General features: G+C 39.6%; 3 protein-coding genes across 4 annotated transcripts; all 3 read left to right on the forward strand.

Moving 5' to 3' along the window:
* The first annotated feature begins 643 nt into the window (after positions 1–643).
* On the forward strand, positions 644–7,843 carry LOC119488736 (flavin-containing monooxygenase 5-like). Its single transcript, XM_037770619.1, has 10 exons — positions 644–745; positions 3,011–3,151; positions 3,244–3,432; positions 3,560–3,725; positions 4,070–4,212; positions 4,830–5,026; positions 5,499–5,646; positions 5,742–5,949; positions 6,053–6,125; positions 6,222–7,843. Exons 2-10 carry the CDS (start codon positions 3,020–3,022, stop codon positions 6,634–6,636), a joined length of 1,671 nt encoding a protein of 556 aa, XP_037626547.1. The 5' UTR covers positions 644–745; positions 3,011–3,019; the 3' UTR covers positions 6,637–7,843.
* Positions 656–13,644, forward strand: LOC119488738 (flavin-containing monooxygenase 5-like). Its single transcript, XM_037770622.1, is given in 11 exon segments — positions 656–745; positions 8,864–9,004; positions 9,087–9,275; positions 9,395–9,560; positions 10,393–10,535; positions 10,641–10,837; positions 10,947–11,018; positions 11,020–11,092; positions 12,476–12,683; positions 12,787–12,859; positions 12,939–13,644. Coding segments are annotated over 10 exon segments (1,653 nt in total). The 5' UTR covers positions 656–745; positions 8,864–8,872; the 3' UTR covers positions 13,339–13,644.
* On the forward strand, positions 684–20,591 carry LOC119488737 (flavin-containing monooxygenase 5-like). Of its 2 annotated transcripts, none has more exons than XM_037770621.1 (10): positions 684–745; positions 16,103–16,243; positions 16,329–16,517; positions 16,661–16,826; positions 17,823–17,965; positions 18,049–18,245; positions 18,355–18,502; positions 18,588–18,795; positions 18,899–18,971; positions 19,468–20,591. In XM_037770621.1, the coding sequence occupies exons 2-10, from the start codon at positions 16,112–16,114 to the stop codon at positions 19,877–19,879; spliced, it is 1,668 nt and encodes a 555-aa protein (XP_037626549.1). In that variant the 5' UTR covers positions 684–745; positions 16,103–16,111; the 3' UTR covers positions 19,880–20,591. The 2 variants fall into 2 exon arrangements, with proteins under 2 accessions (XP_037626549.1, XP_037626548.1); XM_037770620.1 differs by lacking the exon at positions 684–745 and adding an exon at positions 14,831–14,911.
* The last annotated feature ends 1,403 nt before the right edge of the window (positions 20,592–21,994 follow it).

Raw genomic sequence — 21,994 nt, forward strand, 5'->3', positions numbered from 1 at the left:
AAATAAAAAATAAATGAATAATATACAGTGCAGGAAGAGGCAAAAAAAACACTGGCCTTATCTGATGCCTCCACCTAGAGACAAGATTAATATAAAGAAATAATATGACTACATAATAGTGATAACAAAACAATTAGGACAATATATATATATAATAACAACAATAACAATACAGTAAATATATCAAAAAAAGTGTGTGTGTGTGTGTGTGTTGCGTGGAAGTGTATGGTTAATGTTTGTGAGGAAGATATTGATTTAAATATCTATAAAGACTTCTGGGAAATCGTAATCAAACAACATAAAAAAAATGAAAAATATATAAACAGATACATGGACAACATGGGGAAAAGCAATAACAAAACAGCAATTAAATGACCCTTTAAGCAACTTTTGAAACATTTGACAGATGAACAGTTTATTGATAGATGTGAAAAGCTACTCCATAATTTGGTTCCTCTAAATCTTATCGGAAATTGACCTCTACTAGTGAGGAATTTAGGAGGATAAAGATCATCCTCCTAAAGAGGGTAAGAGGGTTTCATCACCTCTGCTTGTTATCGAGTAGAGAGGTGCAGTATGTTTGCTTTTCCACCAGTTTAAAGAGGTCTGAAGCAGCAGCAGCAGTCCAGTCAGTGACTAAGGGTCATCTCCGGTAATGTGATAAACATCCTTCTCTCTCACACTCCGCCCACTGCACAGCTCCATGCAGCAGCAACAAGTCGTTCCCTTCTCTCAATCGCAAAAGGTAGGAAGGACCATGTGCATGCATAAACGAAAATACTAGATTGTAACTTTTTTAGTGCATTTAAGAGTCCATGAAAACAAACACTGTCGAGATAATCTCTTTTTGTTGTTGTGATTGAGTTGAACCAGCTGAACCAGTAACAGCTGTACTGGAGGATTGTTGTCACAGCCTGCAGACTCAGACTAAACAAGTTAAAGTTGTGATAGCAGGTTTAGTTGGCATTGCTTAACGCATTTAAAAATCTCTGTCTGAACTTGTGTCTACATATTAACTCGTGTTGATGTGTACGTGGCACAGATCCAACATACACAGAAATGTCCTCATACCAGTTAGAGTAAACAAGAGGGCGCACTGGTGTCCATTATAGGAAGAACAATATGTTATCTTCTTATTCACATCTTTTCACACAGATAAAGCCTGCTGTAAATGTGTGTTGTGGTATGTGTATTGGTGTATTTGTGATGCATATTTTATTTTATTTCCATATTTATAGTGTATTGTGGTTTTATGATACTGAAAGCTGCAGCCTATATTGTATACTATACTGTACATGTAATAACCCAACTAGGGACAATAGTTGAAAATCCCCTTACAAAAATAAGTTTATTCAAGTGTGCTGTTAGTGTACTTCTTCTAAACTTTAATAAAGAGAGTGTACTTTCTGATTACTTTTTATGTACTTATCAGAGTTAAACTTAACAAAAAATACTTGGCTTATACCGACAAGTATACAGAAAAGTCTAAGTATACGTGGCTTATACTGAAAAGTACATTTGCATAAGTACTATAAGTTAACTTATAAGTTAACTTAAAGAAAGCTTGCAGTAAAAACTATTAAATTAGTAGTTTACTGAGAGTATACTTTAAAGGGTACTTTCATAAACTAAAATGTGGGCTACAAGTATATAACTAGTAAACTAACTGTATACCTATAAGTTCACTTGAAGTATAGTTCATATTATAGTTGCAGTACAAAATACAACTTGGAGGTAAACTGGTTGTGTACTGTAAAGTTCTTACATGCAAAACTCTTACATTTAAAGTACACTTAAAAGTGTACTTTTTTAGTCCCAAGAAGTATTGAAGTAGTACACTTATACAAGTATACCGCTAGTACATTGATATTAGTATACTTATTACAGAAAGTATACTTGGGAATATACTTGAACTATACTTAAGTTTACTTCATAAAATAAAGTTGAAGTACACTTATTTTTTGTACGGGCTAGCAGTAGAAAAACTCTGTGCAGCACATCAGTTTCATGCTCTGTATTGGAACTATGTTAAATTGCATTGTCCCTATTAAATAAAATAAATAAATTCAATTGAATACCGCAGTGGTTCTCAACCAGATGTGAGTGATCCAGATGTAGCTCGCTAACCTTCTACACATAAACACAAACTTTTATAACTATGTCAAATATGTTTTAACATTATCTAGATCGGACCAACTTTAATCATAATTTAGCCGAACAGGGTGTAACTTTAAGAATGTGACAAACAGATTAAGATCATGAAACGTGAAAAAAAGACGAGTGAAAGTTTATGCTCACCCGAAATAACTCCTTTGAGTTCTCTCCAAAAAAAATATGGCACTTCCTGAAGATTGTTTCAGTGGAATTGCAGTTTTGTTTTTTTTGTTGGGCGAGAAACTGCAAACTAACAGGGTGGAAAATGACTTCAAGGACACACAGTAAATTATGAAAATGGTTAAAAAAATAACTATAGTTCTTCATAATATAGTATATGTATATACTGTATATATATATACATATATATATATATGTATATATATATACATGGCCTAAACATTAATTAAAGAATATTTTGCATATTTTATAATTTTATAGCTTCTAGTTTTTGTAGAAGTTGATTACTTTGCACTTGGGACATGGTAAAATCGAGCACTTGTACCAAAAAAAGCTCAGTTTAGTAAAAAAAAAGTATTTTTAATGTGCATTATTCTTTGTTTATGTTATAGAGAAGACCTTAATCTATAATTGAAGTCATTTGTTATAAATATTTGACACATTTTAAAGAAAATATGATGAAGTAATGCATGGGGACAGAAATGTTGCTGCATAACAGGAATGACCAATCTAACAACCAAAATATTTTCAGAAGCGAAATCTTATAAAATGGGGGTCTGCGACATAAAGAGTATGAATTTAGGGGTCCTTAACACAAAAAAAGGTTGAGAACAACAATCAACTCGCTCCATGAATGAGATATTTTTCATACTGATCTGGTTCTTCATCTTCACAGAGCTGAAGTATGACTCGTCGTGTGGCAGTGATTGGAGGAGGTAGTTCAGGTCTAGCCTGTATCAAGTGTTGTCTGGATGAGGGGCTGGAGCCTGTCTGCTTCGAAAGCAGCGATGACATCGGTGGTCTGTGGAGGTTTAAGGTGGGTTTCACTATGTGCAGGTTCTTTTTAATTCCACAGTATATTTAGTAAGTTAGGATGATTATTGGTTGGCGTATATTATTATATTGCAGGAGAATCCAGAGCCAGACAGGGCCAGCATCTACCACTCTGTCATCATCAACACCTCTAAGGAGATGATGTGTTTCAGTGACTTTCCCATCCCTGCACACTTCCCCAACTACATGCACAACTCCCTCATCATGGATTACTTTCGGACGTACGCTGACCACTTCCAGCTCACCAAGCACATACGCTTCAATGTAAGATGAAATATTGTTTAGAGAGCAACACAACAAATGGTTAAATTATTAGAAAATAGATCCTTCTCACCTAGTTTGTACTGTTATCAGCAAACTGTTTTCTGTTTCTGCCTTATCTGTTGTTCAGACCAAAGTCTTGCAGGTGAAGCAGAGATCAGATTTCTCTCATTCAGGCCAGTGGGACGTTGAGACGGAGAACAAGGATGGCAAAAAGGAGAAACACATTTTTGATGCTGTGATGATCTGTATTGGACATCACTGCCAACCCAACTTGCCACTGCATGACTTCCCAGGTACCATTTACGGGCTGTAAATATCCTTCAGTGTACTCAACGACAAGTAGTGCTGATAGTGCTCCAGCAATATAAAGAGGAAATGATGTTATTTCAGAATCAACCTTTGACACAGTCTGAACTAGCCTGTAATGGTAACCCTGTAGAATGTGGTTATATAATACTGTATCAGTAGAAAGCAGCACCTCCCAAAGAGAACAATGTTGTCAGTAAAGTGTCCTCAGCCTTCGCCTAAATTAGATTCTTAGAGCTGTAATGTCTACAACAAATACAGTTTTCTTGTAGCAAAAGTAGAGAGACACTTTGTCCAGCAGTCACAAGTCTTTTTATTTTTATTTCCTCAGGAATTGACACTTTCAAGGGGAAGTACTTCCACAGCCGAGACTACAAGACTCCTGAGGAGTGGAGAAATAAAAAGGCTGTAGTGCTTGGAATAGGAAACTCTGGAGGAGACATAGCAGTGGAACTGAGCAGAGTCACCAAGCAGGTTGGTTGGATGAGATATTTATCATCATGTAACTTATTACATAAAGTTACTTTTGATTACTTTTCTAACAAATGTTTTAAACTGGGCAATAAAGCTGAAAAGACCTAAAACCACTACCTTAAACCAGGCAGTGTAAAAGTCACAACAATACTCAACACTGATTAATGTCAAACTTTTATTAAATGTTCTTAAAAAAATAACATGAATTAAGATTGGAACTGAGCAACAGAATTAATTTTATATTCCATATAAAAGCTTTTTACTGAAAATAATATATCCAAATGTATCCCCTTTGTGATAACCAACATTTTGATTAGTAACTGTAACTTAATTACATGTTTTTTTTCTCAGTATCTGTAACTTATTACAATTACATTTATTTTGTAGTTTAATTACGTAACTCCCCATCACTGATTACAGGTAACCGGGCCACATACTTTAGTGAAATAATGTTGAAACAAACTGCACTTTACAGATATTTTGAGTCCACCTTATGGATGTTACATTTCTATATTAATGTTTCACATACAACATTTTGCAAACTATCAATATTTAATAAAGATTTCTAACGTACCAGCTCAATGACTGACTACCACTTCCACTACTTCTCTTCCCAGCTTTACCTGAGCACTCGAAGAGGAGCCTGGATTCTGAACCGAGTTGGGGACAACGGGCTTCCCTTTGATTTGTTTTTTAACAGGGTGGTGAATTCTCTGCAGAACATCATTCCCTTTGGGCTTTTCTGTCGTATCGGGGAGAACCTGCTCAACCAAAGATTCAATCACACTCTGTACAATCTCAAGCCAAAGCACAGGTACTGTATTTTTTTTTTTTTTACAATTCTACTACACTACTACTAACTATTACAGCTATAGCGTAGCTTGACCCTGCAAATGGCAGACTCTCTGACTCTGTTTGCCCAGATGTTCATGGTCTACAGACAATGGATCTGAACAACTATGTTGCAACCTCGACATTTCCTAGTGCCACAATCAGGACAGGAATTATTTATGATTTTCAAACTGTGAGGTTGAAGGCGAGGTGCGTAGGGAGAGAGCTGAGGCAAAGATACTGTGTGAGGTGAAATGGACAGGTGCATGCTGGTGTGCTAAAAACAACAGGAAGTCAGTTATTTTAGTCTGATAAAGAATAATTAACATGCAATAAATAGCATGTTCACTCTGTGCATCGTGTCTCATGTGGTGCTTCAGACTTTTGGTCTTGTTTTAATTCATATGTTCGCAGTATTCATCAAATTGTAGTAACATAACTAATGTATATCTCAGGCTGTTCAGCCAACATCCTACAGTGAATGATGAGCTTCCCAACCGCATCCTATCTGGAACAGTTCAGGTGAAACCCAACATCCGCAGGTTTCAGGGGTCCAGTGTGGAGTTTGCTGACGGAAGTGTCGTGGAAGATGTCGAACTGGTGGTAGGTTATTTGTGAATACACACTTCTGTCCTCCTCAAACTTTCATAGATAACAGTATAGTTGGCTGTGACTTAGATGAGTCCGCTGTCTTGCAGGTGTTTGCCACAGGTTACAGGTTTTCCTTTCCATTCCTGGCCTCAAATGTGGCCTCAGTGTCTGAGAACAAAGCATCTCTGTACAAGTATGTGTTTCCTCCTGAGTTGGACCGCCCCACTCTGGCTATCATTGGTCTCGTGCAGCCACTGGGAGCCATTATGCCCATCTCTGAGATGCAGGCCCGATGGGCCACACGTGTCTTTAAAGGTAATACAGGTTGCAGCCTTTTATCATCACTCAGTCCTTTTACAGAAGTATTTTGCATTTTAAGAAGACAAACCACCGTGTCAAAATGTCTCCTTTCAAACAGGCTGCATCAAGCTTCCCCCGGTGGCTTCCATGCTGAAAGATGTCCAGTGCAAGCAGGAGACAATGGCTAAAAGGTACTGCAGTGGATTCTCTCAACTTTGTGATTACTTGCGTGTTTTGGATCTAAAAGGCACCAAATCTTGTTATGCACAACGTGATATCTTTTTCAGGTATGTCCCCAGTCAGAGACACACCATCCAGGTTGACTATGTCAGCTACATGGATGAGATAGCAATGCTGGTGGGGGTTCGACCCAACTTCCTGAAGCTGATGCTGACTGATCCCAGGCTGGGACTGAATGTGATTTTTGGTCCCACTACTCCGTACCAGTATCGTCTCAGAGGGCCAGGGAAATGGGCTGGAGCCCGTCAGGCCATCTTCACTCAGTGGGAGAGAGTGTTTAAACCCATGCAGACCAGACCCTGTGATGATCCCAAACCCAAGAGATCGTTGATGTGGCCTCTGATCCTGTCAGCTGCTGCTGTGGGCTTGGCTGCCTACGTTAACAGGAACAACCTTTCACCTTTCCTACAGGACCCCACTGCACTGTTGGACAAGATAAAAGTTTACCTGCCTGCACAGTGATGTGCAATTCATGCTTGTTCCACTCACAAATGTGTTACTCATTTAACACATGTATCATACATGTATGCAGTTTTTACACTACCCCAACTTCTGAAACAGACAATATACTAAGATACATAAATCAATGATGACACCTCATGATGGCTTTAAAGGTCAACTGATGTAATACTATGCCAAACATATTCAACATATCTCTCTGTGATTGCTCGGACCCCGGTCTGGGATCTCTAACTTCTTGGCAAAGCATACCAGTTTTCAAATAGCTATTAATCTACTGTCATTGTCATATGATGTTTCCTGTTTTAGTTTGAAAATCCACTCCTCTTGTGTCTTGTCTTGTTTTAATTCCTGCCTTTGTTTGTTTCCCGCCTGTGTGACAGTCCTCTTCAGAGTTTAATCTGTTCTTCATCCGCCCTGTTGGCACCTGTCCATCGTTATATCATTCCTTTCTTCTTTCTTTGTGTATTCACTCTCTCTGCTGTCCTTTTTCTTTTGTCAGTTCGTCTTTGTTGCCTTTGGTGCCACTTGCAGTTCTGTTCGTTTGTGATCTACCAGCTGTTCCTGCTTGTCTTTTTGGGAACCTTTTAGACTTTTATTTGATTGAAAGTATCTTGATTGAATCTGCAAGTCTATTACTCTGCATTTGGGTCCTCCCTGCTTATGCTGCTCCCTGCACCGTGACAGTACCATCCTGTACCCGCACCTGTTTCGTCTGATTCCCGGTAAACCCACCAGCCTTCTGTCCCCGACCTTTTTGATCTCTCGAGATCTGCTTCTGCATTCTTGGTTCCTGTTTGCCTTGGTGTTTCCGTCCGCCGCCGACGCTACAGTGTGAGTGTTCCCATCTACTTACCTGTGGTTTTCTGGTGGTCTAGAGACTCTCACTGTGTCACCACACTCGTCCTTGTGTGTGTGTTCTGTGAGTGCCTACCTGCTGGCTTTCAGATCCTCTGCCTGGCTTCAACTTAGCTTCTGCCTGTCCCCTACAAGCTTGTCTGCTTGGACTGTTTGCCTACCTGGTTTCAGATCCTCTGCCTCCACGACTACGTCTCCTGCCTGCTCCTCTACAGTACCGTTGCCTTTACCTGAACTGAATTTTGTGTGTGTTAGGGATTCATTGTTGGATTGTTGAACTGCACTGTGTGTTGCTTTACCTGCCCTGCTTTGTAACTGCTGAGTTTGGTATTAAAAGTCCTTCCCAACTGTTTCTGGTCTCCTTTGTGCTGCAATTGGGTCCTACCTCTACCTGTTACATTTTAAGACAAAACGCTTTCTTTTTCCCTAAACTTAAAGCTGCAGTGGGTAGTGTGCTATACGTTGCGAGAAATGTGATTTATGAGTCAGCCTTTGGGCACATTAGGAGCACCTTCTGGATAGGCCTAACCTTGTCATATCTATTAGGGTTGCATAATAACAAAACTATGTGGGGTATCCACCACATACTGAACTTAGTGAATAAGTCGTTATCTTATCTTCACTCTTGTATGAAATTTGTTATGGAAGTCACTCAGTGATCCATAATGTTGCTTACCACTGTTCTGATTGCATAAAAAAGTAAACTTTTTTAATTCCAATTTTCTGCACATGGTGGTGTGTTCTTTATACTATGACAGTTTTCCAAAAATTAGATTTGAAAAAATCGAGAAATGGAGCAAATATGATTTAAAAAAATATATGTTTTTATAAAACAGTCACTATATCCTGACAGTAGTGCATGAGACAGGTAATCTGAAAAAAATCATGTGCCTCTGTGTCCTCCGGTGTCCTCTGGTGCTGCTGATGGCATCTGCAAGATTTCACAGACCAGAGGAAGCTGATCTGAGATCAGATCAGAGCTGATCTTGGGTCAGCCGTCCAGCTGCTGTGTATGAGAGTCACGAGTTAATCACTCGCGAACTGCGATCAAACGATCAAACTAGGCAGCACTGATGAAATATGAATCAAAATTCTGTTATTGTAATGCATATTTCCCACCTCAAATGTTTTCAGAAACATCTTATTTACCTGTAAAATGAGAAAGATTGTGACCCGGAAAGTGACCCCTACTGACCCACATCTATGATGCTTATAGCGAGCAATAACGGCCATTTAATAATGGCCTGATAACAGTCGAAACATGTACTTTAAAAGTATTCTTGTTGGTGTCCATGAACACATCTTCTTGTTTACATTATAAACATTTTATACATTTTACTGATCTGGTTCATCTGGCTCTTCAGCTTCACAGAGCTGAAGTATGACTCGTCATGTGGCAGTGATTGGAGGAGGTAGTTCAGGTCTGGCCTGTATCAAGTGCTGCCTGGATGAGGGGCTGGAGCCTGTCTGCTTCGAAGGCAGCGATGACATCGGTGGTCTGTGGAGGTTTAAGGTGGGTTGCACTTTAATTTACTCATAGAGTACATTTAGAAAGTGAGGATGAATATATTCCATCTTCCTGGCTGTTATTGCAGGAGAATCCAGAGCCAGACAGGGCCAGCATCTACCACTCTGTCATCATCAACTCCTCCAAGGAGATGATGTGTTCCAGTGACTTTCCCATCCCTGCACACTTCCCCAACTACATGCACAACTCCCTCGTCATGGACTACTTTCACATGTACGCTGACCGCTTCCAGCTCACTAAGCACATACGCTTCAATGTAAGGATGCTTCACTGACTTATATGACTCTGTCCATGAAATGATGTTGCATAATTCAAGATGACATTCAGGACACGCAACTGTATTAGTTTAACTGTGTCTGCTTCTCTGTTGTTCAGACCAAAGTCTTGCAGGTGACGCAGAGATCAGATTTCTCTCATTCAGGCCAGTGGAACGTTGAGACGGAGAACAAGGATGGTGAAAAGGAGAAACAGATTTTTGATGCTGTGATGATCTGTATTGGACGTCACTGCCGTCCCAACTATCCACTGCATGACTTCCCAGGTACCATTTATTACGGGCTGTTGAAAAAACAAAGTTCACTCAAGGACATTTTGTGCTATACGTTGCGAGAAATGTGATTTATGAGTCAACCTTTGGGCACATTAGGAGCACCTTCTGGATAGGCCTAACCTTGTCATATCTATTAGGGTTGCATAATAACAAAACTATGTGGGGTAACCACCACATACTGAACTTAGTGAATAAGTCGTTATCTTATCTTCACTCTTGTATGAAATTTGTTATGGAAGTCACTCAGTTATCCATAATGTTGCTTACCACTGTTCTGATTGCATAAAAAAGTAAACTTTTTTAATTCCAATTTTCTGCACATGGTGGTGTGTTCTTTATACTATGACAGTTTTCCTAAAATTAGATTTGAAAAAATCGCAGTATATTGCCTTGCTTACAGTATCGCAATATATTGCAATATATTGAATCGTAACCCCCGTATCATGATACGTATCGTAACACCAGAGTCTTGCCCTATTTCCTCGTACATACTAGTGGTTCCCAGCCTTTTTGGCTTGTGACCAAATGAAGCTGTGTCTACTTGCAAACCCCCGTCTCAGGATGCAAATGTCAATGAGTGTTAGAGGTCTAATATATCCACTATTTCAGAGGAAAAAAAGCAAAGATCGGAGACAAATCAGAATGAAATGGTTTTTCCTCTTCCCTATCCCATTATCCCATTTTTAAAAGTTGGCAAATGTGACTATTTTCAATGTTTTATAACCTATGAAGCAGAGAGGCATTAATCTATTTATTGTAAGTGGCTTTGGATAAAAAAAAATGTAATGCATTCTGACTGATTGTCACAAATCCGTCATCTCAGACATTGACACTTTCAAGGGAAAGTACTTCCACAGCCGAGACTACAAGACTCCTGAGGAGTGGAGGGATAAAAAGGTTGTAGTGCTTGGAATAGGAAACTCTGGAGCAGACATAGCAGTGGAACTGAGCAGAGTCACCAAGCAGGTTGGCAGTTATGGATCATCAGAGGCACACCCCATAAAACTTTGATGTCTTAACCTAAACACAGTGCTTGCATGATGATTTACTTCTTGTATCTTATATTTACAGCTGTATCTAAGCACTCGGAGGGGAGCCTGGATCGCAAATCGAGTTTCAGACAATGGTCTTCCCCGTGATATGCTGAACAACAGGATGACAGATTTTGTGCGCCGGATCCTTCCCTTTGAATTACTCTGCAGCGTGGCAGAAAGAAAAGTCAACCAAAGATTTGATCACAGTCTGTACAACTTGAAGCCAAAGTACAGGTATGGCAGCAACAGCGCAGCTTAGTGGCAGACATGGCTTTTGTGTTATGAAATGTTTTATGACCGACATACTTGCATTATTACTTATCAGTCTGAATATATATCTCAGGTTGCTCAGACAACATCCCACACAGAGCGATGAGCTTCCCAACCGCATCCTATCTGGGACAATTCAGGTGAAACAACATCCGCAGGTTTCAGGGGTCCAGTGTGGAGTTTGCTGATGGAAGTGTCGTGGAAGATGTCGACCTGGTGGTAGGTTTAATTAGGGTGAATTAAGAGTGAAGGGTGTGTTGATATTGTAGCCGTGTGCCTTGGGTTCGTCTAACTGATATAATATAAAAATAACAAACGCCGTGGTGAATGAGCAGTGAGCAGCAACGGCCGCCAGCTTTATTCAATTCTCCTGTAATACAACAACCGACCCGTAACGGAAGCTCCCCCCACTCGTCTTCCTGCCCTACGGCAGAAAAGGACCAAACATCTTCTTCGCCAAAATACAGTTTAATCCATAAACAAGTGTAGGAGAGTCTGTTACAATATTGGCACATTCCAGGCTCTGGCCAAGAACCTTAACTTGGGTATTGTTTCCTGCTTCCACTATCTTCCTTCATCTTGTCCTCACTCCAATTGTTGTATTTTGTCCTTGCTGTTTGTTTGTTCTTTCCTTGAGCTCTCCCTCTTGTCGTCTTCCTGCATCTCTCTCCCTTTCTTACTGGTGCCTCTGCAATAGACTAATCAGGATTAGTTAGGTATGGGTTAAGAGGTCAAGGCTAAACTAGTGTATTAGGTTAAACTTGGTGCAAAATCCAGCTAGTCCATGAACATTTTTGTGGTTGATTAGGGCAGGGGTTCTCAGCCTGGGGTTCGAGACCCCCAAGGGGATCACACATGAGTTTCTGACGGGGGATTTCTGGCGGTCAGGAGGAGCGAAAAAGTCACATAACACATCAAAAATCCACAGTGCCTAGAGCACATTGGACAATGCCTAGGCGCTAGCTGTTTCAACTCAACTAAACTCACAAGTCACGAACACCAACCTGATTATTCTGCGGTGTTGCGACTTGAAAAGGTTGAGAACCACTGGATTAGGGGTCCGCACACACTAATGTAGAGAAAACAGAGCATAAACAGTTGTTCACACAGTTGCAAGGTTGATCATTTTCTTCATTAGTAAAGCTAGCACTGTCCCAATCACCCAAAACCATGCTGTCCCATTCACGAAACTGTGTTTGGGTGAATGGGACAAAAAAAAAACTATATCCAAAAATAGAAACATGATATTAACAATTTTTTATTGATTTTGTTGCAGTAGTACATCATATTCATGTTTCCATCAAAGGTTTGTGCAATATATTAGCTATGACAATTTTACGACCTTTCGATGAAAACGAGCTAAAGCTTATGTCATTTTCCTCACCTCATGCTTTGCAGGGTTAACTTCCTGTTTGATGCTTGCCCCGCCCCCCTACGTGATGTCACACCGATGAGGGCATGCAAATTTGATTATGTGGTTTCATAGCTAGGGCTCAGCAAAAAAAACTTTTTATTTTCATTCATCAGGTGAGAAAATAAACCCTGTATAGTAATACTGTCCCAATCACCCTTAATTCACCTAAAAGTGTCCCTGTCTTGCAGGTGTTTGCCACAGGTTACAGGTTTTGCTTTCCATTCCTGGACTCACATGTGACCTCAGTGTCTGAGAACAAAGCATCGCTGTACAAGTATGTGTTTCCTTCTGAGTTGGACCGCCCCACTCTGGAAATCATTGGTCTCGTGCAGCCACTGGGAGCCAGTATGCCCATCTCTGAGATGCAGGCCCGATGGGCCACACGTGTCTTTAAAGGTAATACAGGTTCTCAAGAGCTTGTGCTCCAAACTCCTTCCTTTACAGAAATACATTGAGTATAAGAAGCCAATGCACTCACCATGGCTCTCATTATAAACAGGCAGCGTCAAGCTTCCCTCAGTGGCTTCCATGCTAAAAGATGCCCAGTGCAAGCAGAAGACAATGGCTAAAAGGTAGAATTGTGGGTTTTCTTAATTTCATGATTGTCTGTTTTGGATATAAAAGGCACAAAATCTAGGGTCTCTTTTTCAGGTATATCACCAGTCACAGACACCCCATCCTGGTTGATGTCAGCTACATGGATGAGATAGCAGAGCTGGTGGGAGTTCAACCCAACTTCCTGAGGCTGCTGCTGACTGATCCCAGGCTGGGACTGAATCTGTTGCTCGGTCCCAGTACTTCGTACCAGTATCGTTTCAGAGGGCCAGAGAAATGGGCTGGAGCCCGTCAGGCCATCCTCACTCAGTGGGAGAGAGTGGCTCAACCCATGCAGACCAGGCCCTGTTATGGTCCCAAACCAAAGAGATCGTTTGTGTGGTCTCTGATTCTGTCAGCTGCTGCTGTGGGCTCGGCTGCCTACAACCTTCCAGCTTTCCTGCAGGACCCCACTGCACTGTTGGACAAGATAAAAGTTTACCTGTCTGCTCAGTAATGTGCAATTCATGCTTATTTCACTCACAAATGTGTTACTGGTTTAACCTTCTGACACCCACAATAGACTCATTTTTGTCACACACATTTATCATACATGAACACAGTTATCAATTTATGACAATTTATTAAGATACATAAATCAATGATGCCACCTCATGATGGCTTTAAAAAGGCCAACTGATGTTATACTATGCCAAACATATTCAACATGTCCCACTATATCAGTGGTTCTCAAACTGTGGTACGCGTACCACCTCTCTGTAGTGGTACGCGGAGGAATCTCTGAAATATTTTTTTTTAATTAAAGGTCTGTTGGATTTATTATGTACAAAAGTGCTTACAATGACCTGAAATAACCTGATTGTTGGATTTGTTGTGCATGAAGTGTTTGCGAGGACAGGGAGGAAGCACGTTCTGTTCTTTTTGTAAGGTCAAAGAGAGAAAGGAGTCAGAAGGAGAAACAAAGAAGAAGATATGCAGCAAAAACATCACGTGCCATAATCTCATGAATATTACTATTGTGTAAACCATGAATAGGCTGGATCAGGGATAGCTCGGGGTTCAGACTTCGCGAACTGACCCATGCACTGTATGTTGTCAGGGACACGTTGATTGGATCCAGATATCTGTAAACTCTTTTATTTTACTTATGCAACATTGATTGTTCGGAATAAATTGAATCATTATGCTTTAACTCATCTGTTTGGAAATTCTCTTTGTCACACAAGATTAACCAACACGTAACTGGGCCTTGACCTCTTGGAGGTAGAAGGCCAGTTCCTTCAGGTCCCATATTATAAAAAAGTGAGATTTTCATGTTTTCTTTATTATAAAGCAGGCTTAAGTCATATATAAATACTGAGAAAGTATCGAAACACTCAATCCACAGGGAAATACGCACAGCCCGTATTCAGAAACTCTGCATTTGAAACAAGCTGTCAGGATTTCTGCCCATTTGTGATGTCACGAATATACAATATTTAGACCCTTGACACAATTTTACACGTAAATGGTTTGAGCAGACTTTGGCATCTCATTGCTGCTCACTCGTATCAGCATGCCCCAGTCCTGGAGAAGATCATGGTTCAGCAGCAATATTTCAAGAAAAAGCTGTGAGTGAGTCACTTTGTTCTCCACCTGGATGTTGTCCAGTTCCTGAAACCCAGTTATGTTGGCTACAAGCCAGGATCTTCCAATGCCCGTCCTGTCAGCTCCATTCAGTCTGCTCCTCAGCCTGCTAGCATCCAGCCTGCTGGCTTCTTTTGTGATGGAGATTTCTGAGGAGATTTAGTGTCTATGACAACCAGTAGGCCTAAAACTCCCAAACAGCCTCGGAGTCACCAGTGGGGTTTAATGCAGGACACATTGCACCATGCAGGAAAAGCGGTTTATGTGCACTTGGTCATTCACCTTAAGGGACCTGTGGGAGTGAAGTAGATTTTCCATTCCATGCATGCGCTAACTAACTATGTGCTAAAGGTCATATTACATGTGAATCAGTACACTGAGTTATTCCTTCGACTGCTCTCAATCTCTGCAAGAGTGAGCTTTCTGTTTTTGCATCATAACAGTTAAGTGCAGGATTGCATGGAAAGATTGTAAAATTGGATTTGATTGATTTGGTTTTAAATGCCTGCTAAGTTTTGTTTCTCATTGATTTTGGTAGACAGCTTTATGCAAGCTCCAAGTGACACATTCGATGCATTGTGTGAGTTGAATTTTACTTTGTTTTTCTCCTATGATTTGAATATTTGATCATGCATATTAGTTTGATTTCAAGTAGCGTGCAATCTTATAAATTACAATACTTAGCCCAAACGATCTTTATCTGTTATCTGTGCAATTTGACAGAACTTTGATCTTAATTACTTTTCACATTCAGAAATATATATTTATTGTGGACACACTTCATGTGCCTCCAAGAGCGCTTACATGTTTATGGGAGTTTAGTTTATTGCATTTATTTGTCAGAAGACATGTACAAAAAACATTTATATCATACAAGGAGACAAGTTTTATTGTACAAGATTTACCCACTGGCTAAATTCCACGTACTGTATTTCAGTTTCTTGATGTCTTATGATATTTAATGTGACATTAACAAGCAAATTATAGTCTCTTTGTTCATGCTGCATGTGTTGTTAGCCCAAATAGAACACATCGTTATCAGAGATCTAACCTATTTTGTTTACAGTCACACCTAAATCTTTCCTACAGATGTTTAGTCACAATGCCACGTGCTTTGATTAAGTATTTTCCTAGATAAACATATTCCTCTGAAGAGGAATCAATCTAATAGCTTCAAGAGGCATTTTGTTGAAGTTAAGTTATAGTGTGGGTTGTTCTGAGGACATGAACCCAAGGAGCGGCTCAGGATTTGTACCAAGCCACAAAAAAAATCTATTGTTTGTGGTCATAAAAGGATCAAATAGCTGAGCTCATGAGGGCATCTGCTGCTGTTGTACATTGACATTATATGACCACGGTTATATATTTTGTGCTGTGTGATTTAATCAAAACTGTTCTTCAACATGTTACTAAACTGGTTGCATAGTTACATAATTATATACATATACTTATTAAGAATTCTAGTAGATCAGACATCTAAGTAATCTATACTGAAAGTAGACCACAGGTCTGCAGTCCACAACAGGAACAAATCTTGGTGCTGACCAACTTTAATGTTGTTTGTAGCTCATTGAATGCATCTTCTTGTTTCTAGATGGGACATTTTTTAGACTAATCTGGTTCATCCTTCACAGAGCTGAAGTATGGCTCGTCGTGTGGCAGTGATTGGAGGAGGTAGTTCAGGTCTGGCCTGTATCAAGTGCTGTCTGGATGAGGGGCTGGAGCCTGTCTGCTTTGAAAGCAGCAATGACATCGGTGGTCTGTGGAGGTTTAAGGTGGGTCGCACTTTCTTTTACTCAAAGAGTACATTTAGAAAGTGATGATGAATATATTCCTTCTTCCTGGCTGTTATTATTGCAGGAGAATCCAGAGCCAGACAGGGCCAGCATCTACCACTCTGTCATCATCAACACCTCCAAAGAGATGATGTGTTACAGTGACTTTCCCATCCCTGCACACTTCCCCAACTACATGCACAACTCCCTCATCATGGACTACTTTCACATGTATGCTGACCGCTTCCAGCTCACCAAGCACATACGCTTCAATGTAAGGATGCTTCATTAACTTATATGAATATGTACCTGAAATGATGTTGCATAATTCAAGATGACTTTCAGGAGATGCAACTGTATCAACAAGTTTTAACACCTAGTTTAACATAGTTTTGTGTCTGCCTCTCTGTTGTTCAGACCAAAGTCTTGCAGGTGAAGCAGAGATCAGATTTCTCTCATTCAGGCCAGTGGGACGTTGAGACGGAGAACAAGGATGGTGAAAAGGAGAAACAGATTTTTGATGCTGTGATGATCTGTATTGGACATCACTGCCACCCCAACTTGCCACTGCAAGACTTCCCAGGTACCATTTATTACGGGCTGTTGAAAAAAACTGTTCACTCATAAAGCATGAGACGAAAATTATGATAATTTCATTTATGAATCTACCTTGGGCACAATAGGAGCACCTTTTGGATAGGCTGCACCTTGTCATATCTATTGTGGTTGCATAACAATAACAAGTATGTGGGGCAGCCACCAAAGAAAGAAAGAAAGAAATTTGTGAATGAGTCGTTATCTTATCTTCTGTCCTGTATGAAATTTGTCTTAGAAGTGTCTCAGTAATTGCTTACTACATACCATTGGGCAATCTCGGGTCATAAAAGTGAAGCCAATGCTGAAGTGCATTAAACCGGCATTCTCTCTAACAGCCAGCAGGGGGCGACTCCTCTGGTTGCAAAAAGAAGTCTGATTGTATAGAAGTCTATGAGAAAATGAGCCTACTTCTCACTTGATTTATTACCTCAGTAAACATTGTAAACATGAGTTTATGGTCTCAATCGCTAGTTTCAAGCTTTCTTCAATTCAGCATGATGTTCATTTAGTAAATTATGGTCCCATTTAGAGTCAAAGTGAGTTAGTGACCCTTTAAAATTAAGCCATGACTACTTGCAACCCCCTGCGAATGTCAATGGGTATTAGGGGTCTAAAATATCCATTATTTCACATGGGGGAAAAAAAAGATCAGAGTCGAATAAAATGTTTTTTCTTCTTTCCAATCACATTATCACATTAGGAGATTTTGGCAAATGTGACTATTTTCATAGTTTTCTGAAATGTTTTATACCTATGTGTTTCTTTGAATGCTTTTGTTATATTTTTAAAATGTTTCATAGCATCTTGTTGAAACCAGAGCACGGGTTAGATCAAAAACTTTTTAAAATTTAAATTACCCATACCAATGTATTAAAAACTTGGCTTTGTGGCTTTGGATAAAAAGAAAGTCTGCCAAATGAACGTAATTTAATGTTTAAAATGTAATGCATTTTGTCTGATTGTCACAAATCTGTCCTCTCAGGCATTGACACATTCAAGGGAAAATACTTCCACAGCCGAGACTACAAGACTCCTGAGGAGTGGAGGGATAAAAAGGTTGTAGTGCTTGGAATAGGAAGCTCTGGAGGAGACATAGCAGTGGAACTGAGCAGAGTCACCAAGCAGGTTGGGAAGTTATTGATCTTTGATGTCTTAACCTAAACACAGTGCTTGCATGATGATTTACTTCTTGTATCTTATATTTACAGCTGTATCTAAGCACTCGGAGGGGAGCCTGGATCGTAAATCGAGTTTCAGACAATGGTCTTCCCAGTGATATGTTGTACAACAGGATGTCAATTAAAGTGCGCCGGATCCTTCCCTTTGAATTACTCTGCAGCATGAAAGAAAGAAAAGTCAACCGAAGATTTGATCACAGTCTGTACAACTTGAAGCCAAAGCACAGGTATGGCAGCAACAGCGTAGCTAAGTCGAAGACATGGTTTTTGTACTATGAAATGTTTTATGACCTACATGCCAGCAGTATTACTTATCAGTCTGAATGTATATCTCAGGTTGTTCAGCCAACATCCGACAGCGAATGATGAGCTTCCCAACCGTATCCTATCTGGAACAGTTCAGGTGAAACCCAACATCCGCCGGTTTCAGGGATCCAGTGTGGAGTTTGCTGACGGAACTGTCGTGGAAGATGTCGACCTGGTGGTAGGTTATTTGTGTATACACACTTCTGTCCTCCTCAAACTTTCATAGTTGGCCTGTAGTGTGTGATGAGTCCGCTGTCTTGCAGGTGTTTGCCACAGGTTACAGGTTTTCCTTTCCATTCCTGGCCTCAAATGTGGTCCCAGTGTCTGAGAACAAAGCATCGCTGTACAAGTATGTGTTTCCTCCTGAGTTGGACCGCCCCACTCTGGTTATCATTGGTCTCGTGCAGCCACTGGGAGCCATTATGCCCATCTCTGAGATGCAGGCCCGATGGGCCACACGTGTCTTTAAAGGTAATACAGGTTTTCAAGAGCTTGTGCTCCAAACTCCTTCCTTTACAGAAATACATTGAGCATAAGAAGCCAATTCACTCACCATGGCTCTCATTTTAAACAGGCAGCACCAAGCTTCCTGCAGTGGCTTCTATGCTAAAAGATGTCCAGTGCAAGCAGGAGACAATGGCTAAAAGGTAGATTTGTGGGTTTTCTTAACTTCATGATTGTCTGTTTCAGCCTGTTCTTATCCCAGGGCATCAAATACCGACGCTTTGTCACGGCAGTCGGCGTTTGATACCGCTGCACACCCTTTAGCGTCGGTATGAGACGCATCAGGCTTTCCATTACCTAGAATGTAAACTCATCACACAGGCCAAAACAAAAACTGACATTCTGGATAGGACTGGAAATTTCAAAGGAGAACATACTGGTTGTAGCATTGTTATCGGAGAAGCCAGTATTTCAATTCAGCATGTTTCCTTAATCTCCGATGACATATCATGGTCATTTCATGATTTATAACATCAAATATACTACATATTGGTCCTTTAAGCACGTGCTTACTGTGACCGCAAAGTGACGTCGAGGGGTCTGACAAAGCGTCAGTATATGACAAGTTCGGATGAGAATGTGTTGTCTATTTTGGATCTAAAAGGAACCAAATGTTATGCACAACATGGCATCTTTTAGGTACGTCACCAGTCAGAGACACACCATCCAGGTTGACTATATGAGCTACATGGATGAGATAGCAGCGCTGGTGGGGGTTCGACCCAACTCCCTGAGGCTGCTGCTGACTGATCCCAGGCTGGCGCTGAATGTGATGTTCGGTCCCGGTACTCCGTACCAGTATCGTCTCAGAGGGCCAGGGAAATGGGCTGGAGCCCGTCAGGCCATCCTCACTCAGTGGGAGAGAGTGTTTAAACCCATGCAGACCAGGCCCTGTGATGATCCTAAACCCAAGAGATCGTTGATGTGGCCTCTGATCCTGTCAGCTGCTGCTGTGGGCTTGGCCTGCGTTAACAGGAACAAACTTCCAGCTTTCCTACAGGATCCCAGTGTACTGTTGGACAAGATAAAAGCTTACCTGCATGCACACTGATGTGCAATTCATATTCAATCTGATGTCATTATAGCTGTATAATACATGCTGACTGGCTGGGAGATCTAATAATCAGTATAGATAACATAAATACAATTTAAAAAAATTAAAATAGAGTAGAGAAAGTTCACAGCTCATTAAGTGTTAATGAGGTAACACATTAGCAAGCAGCAGCGTTTAAATGTTCAGTCCGTGTTTGGTCATTTAAACTGAGGTGATGTATTATATTTCATTCGCTTATAGGTAAAATCTTGATCTAGAAAAGATGTTATAAGTTCAGCTGTGCAATAATGGTGTAAAATATACACTATTTCCCTCATTTCAATGTAAAACAAAAGGGAAATACTCAAGTAAAAGTACTTCAAAATTGTACTAAAGCACAGCAAATGTACAGGACTTTGCACCTCTGGCAGTTTCTATGTCATTACTCCGTCTCCAGGATGGACCTTTAACTACAGTAAGATAGTGCACATTGGTGAATGATGCCACCTAATGGCAGCTCCAGAGCCAAGCTGATGTTAGGCTTGAAAAAACTATGTGAAGCGATGTATTGTATAGTGATTTTTGTGTGTCACATCATCATACTGGCATTGTGTGATTAAGGTCGCATCTCTTTAGAATCTCATGTAGTCAAAATCAGTAGTTTTCTTTCTTTTTAAAGATGACAAATGTGTGGTACAATCAAAAATAAAGACATGAAATTAAAAATCAACGATGAATATGGAGCACTACATGATGTTCGGCACATTCACACCATCATCAATAGATAGATAGATAGATACTTTATTGATCCCGAAGGAAATGTAGGCATCCAGTAGCTTAAACAACACATACAACACCAATACACCTTAAAATGAGATACAAAATCGAATAGAATAAAGTAAAATAAAATAAAAAATAAGATAACAGAAGTATAGCAGTTAAGTGACAGTGTGCCAATGGTAGTGCAAATAGTGCAAGAGTACTGAATATAGTAGTGTATATTATAGTGTATGATACAGTAATGTAATAGCATAATAGTAGTATAGCTGTATATTAGGATAATACAAGAAGATGTAAGAAATTATATGAGAAGATATAATAATAATAATATAAAGGTGTAGGTTAATACAACAATAATAATAATCGTAATACTAATGATGGTATATATATATATATATATAATATGAAGGAAAGATACAGTTTCCAGCAGTCAAGTATTCAGGTGAGTATGTAAACAATGTAAACTAAACAAACATTAACAAATACAAATAGTATCAGCATCATAAGTTCATCATTGGCTTTGTCAATATAAAATAATAAGAAAGTAGTACCTCTTACAGGGTAGAACATTTTTCCAAGGACCCCCTCATAATCATAACAATTAATCATAACCCACAATCTTAATTAAGCATATGGTAAATACAATTTTTACTGTCAGACATTGGAACTATTTGTATTGTAACATTTTTTAACATAAATATTTCAGACCTGTTTCATAGTGATAAACAGAAACACATTTTATATCATTTTAAAACCAATGTCCTAATGACATTTAAAATTACCAGTATAATGCTGACTTTCAGAAAGTGCTTCAACTTTAAAATGAAGAACTTATTGCTTCTTATTCCAATCATTGGCAGAAAGCTCTGAACAAATTACAACAGAAGTTATCATGACAGTGTTGCAAAACACATTATAGCAATTAAGCAATTAAGTAATTAAGTAATTAAAAACACATCATAGTAATTAAGTAATTAAGCAATTAATTAATTAATTATTTCAGGAATAGATAGAAATATAGATAGATAAATAGATAAATAGATAGATAGATGGATGGATAGATAGATAGATAGATAGATAGATAGATAGATAGATAAATAAACAGATAGATAGATAGATAGATAAATAAATAAATAAATAAATAGATAGATAGATAGAGAGATAGATAGATACTTTAAACTGTATTTTATCAGTCTTTAAACTCACCGCTCCTCGTGCACCACCGGTAGACCCCGGAAGAAGAATCATGCACGCGTGACTCGTTAACATTTGGGTTGCCAGGTTTGCTCATGCCTATGATAAGAATGTTATTTGAGGGATGTCAAAGACTTTACATATATGTGAGGATATATT

This window comes from Sebastes umbrosus, chromosome 5 (genome assembly GCF_015220745.1).
Source record: "Sebastes umbrosus isolate fSebUmb1 chromosome 5, fSebUmb1.pri, whole genome shotgun sequence".
NCBI lineage: Eukaryota > Metazoa > Chordata > Actinopteri > Perciformes > Sebastidae > Sebastes > Sebastes umbrosus.

Coding starts and splice junctions, on each gene's coding strand:
- LOC119488737 (XM_037770621.1), top strand. CDS start 16,112: ATGGCTCGTCGTGTGGCAGTGATTGGAGGAGGTAGTTCAGGTCTGGCC. Junction 18,246..18,354: donor AACTTGAAGCCAAAGCACAG/GTATGGCAGCAA, acceptor TGTATATCTCAG/GTTGTTCAGCCAACATCCGA. Junction 18,796..18,898: donor GGCCACACGTGTCTTTAAAG/GTAATACAGGTT, acceptor CATTTTAAACAG/GCAGCACCAAGCTTCCTGCA.
- LOC119488736 (XM_037770619.1), top strand. CDS start 3,020: ATGACTCGTCGTGTGGCAGTGATTGGAGGAGGTAGTTCAGGTCTAGCC. Junction 3,152..3,243: donor GTGGTCTGTGGAGGTTTAAG/GTGGGTTTCACT, acceptor ATTATATTGCAG/GAGAATCCAGAGCCAGACAG. Junction 3,726..4,069: donor GCCACTGCATGACTTCCCAG/GTACCATTTACG, acceptor TTATTTCCTCAG/GAATTGACACTTTCAAGGGG.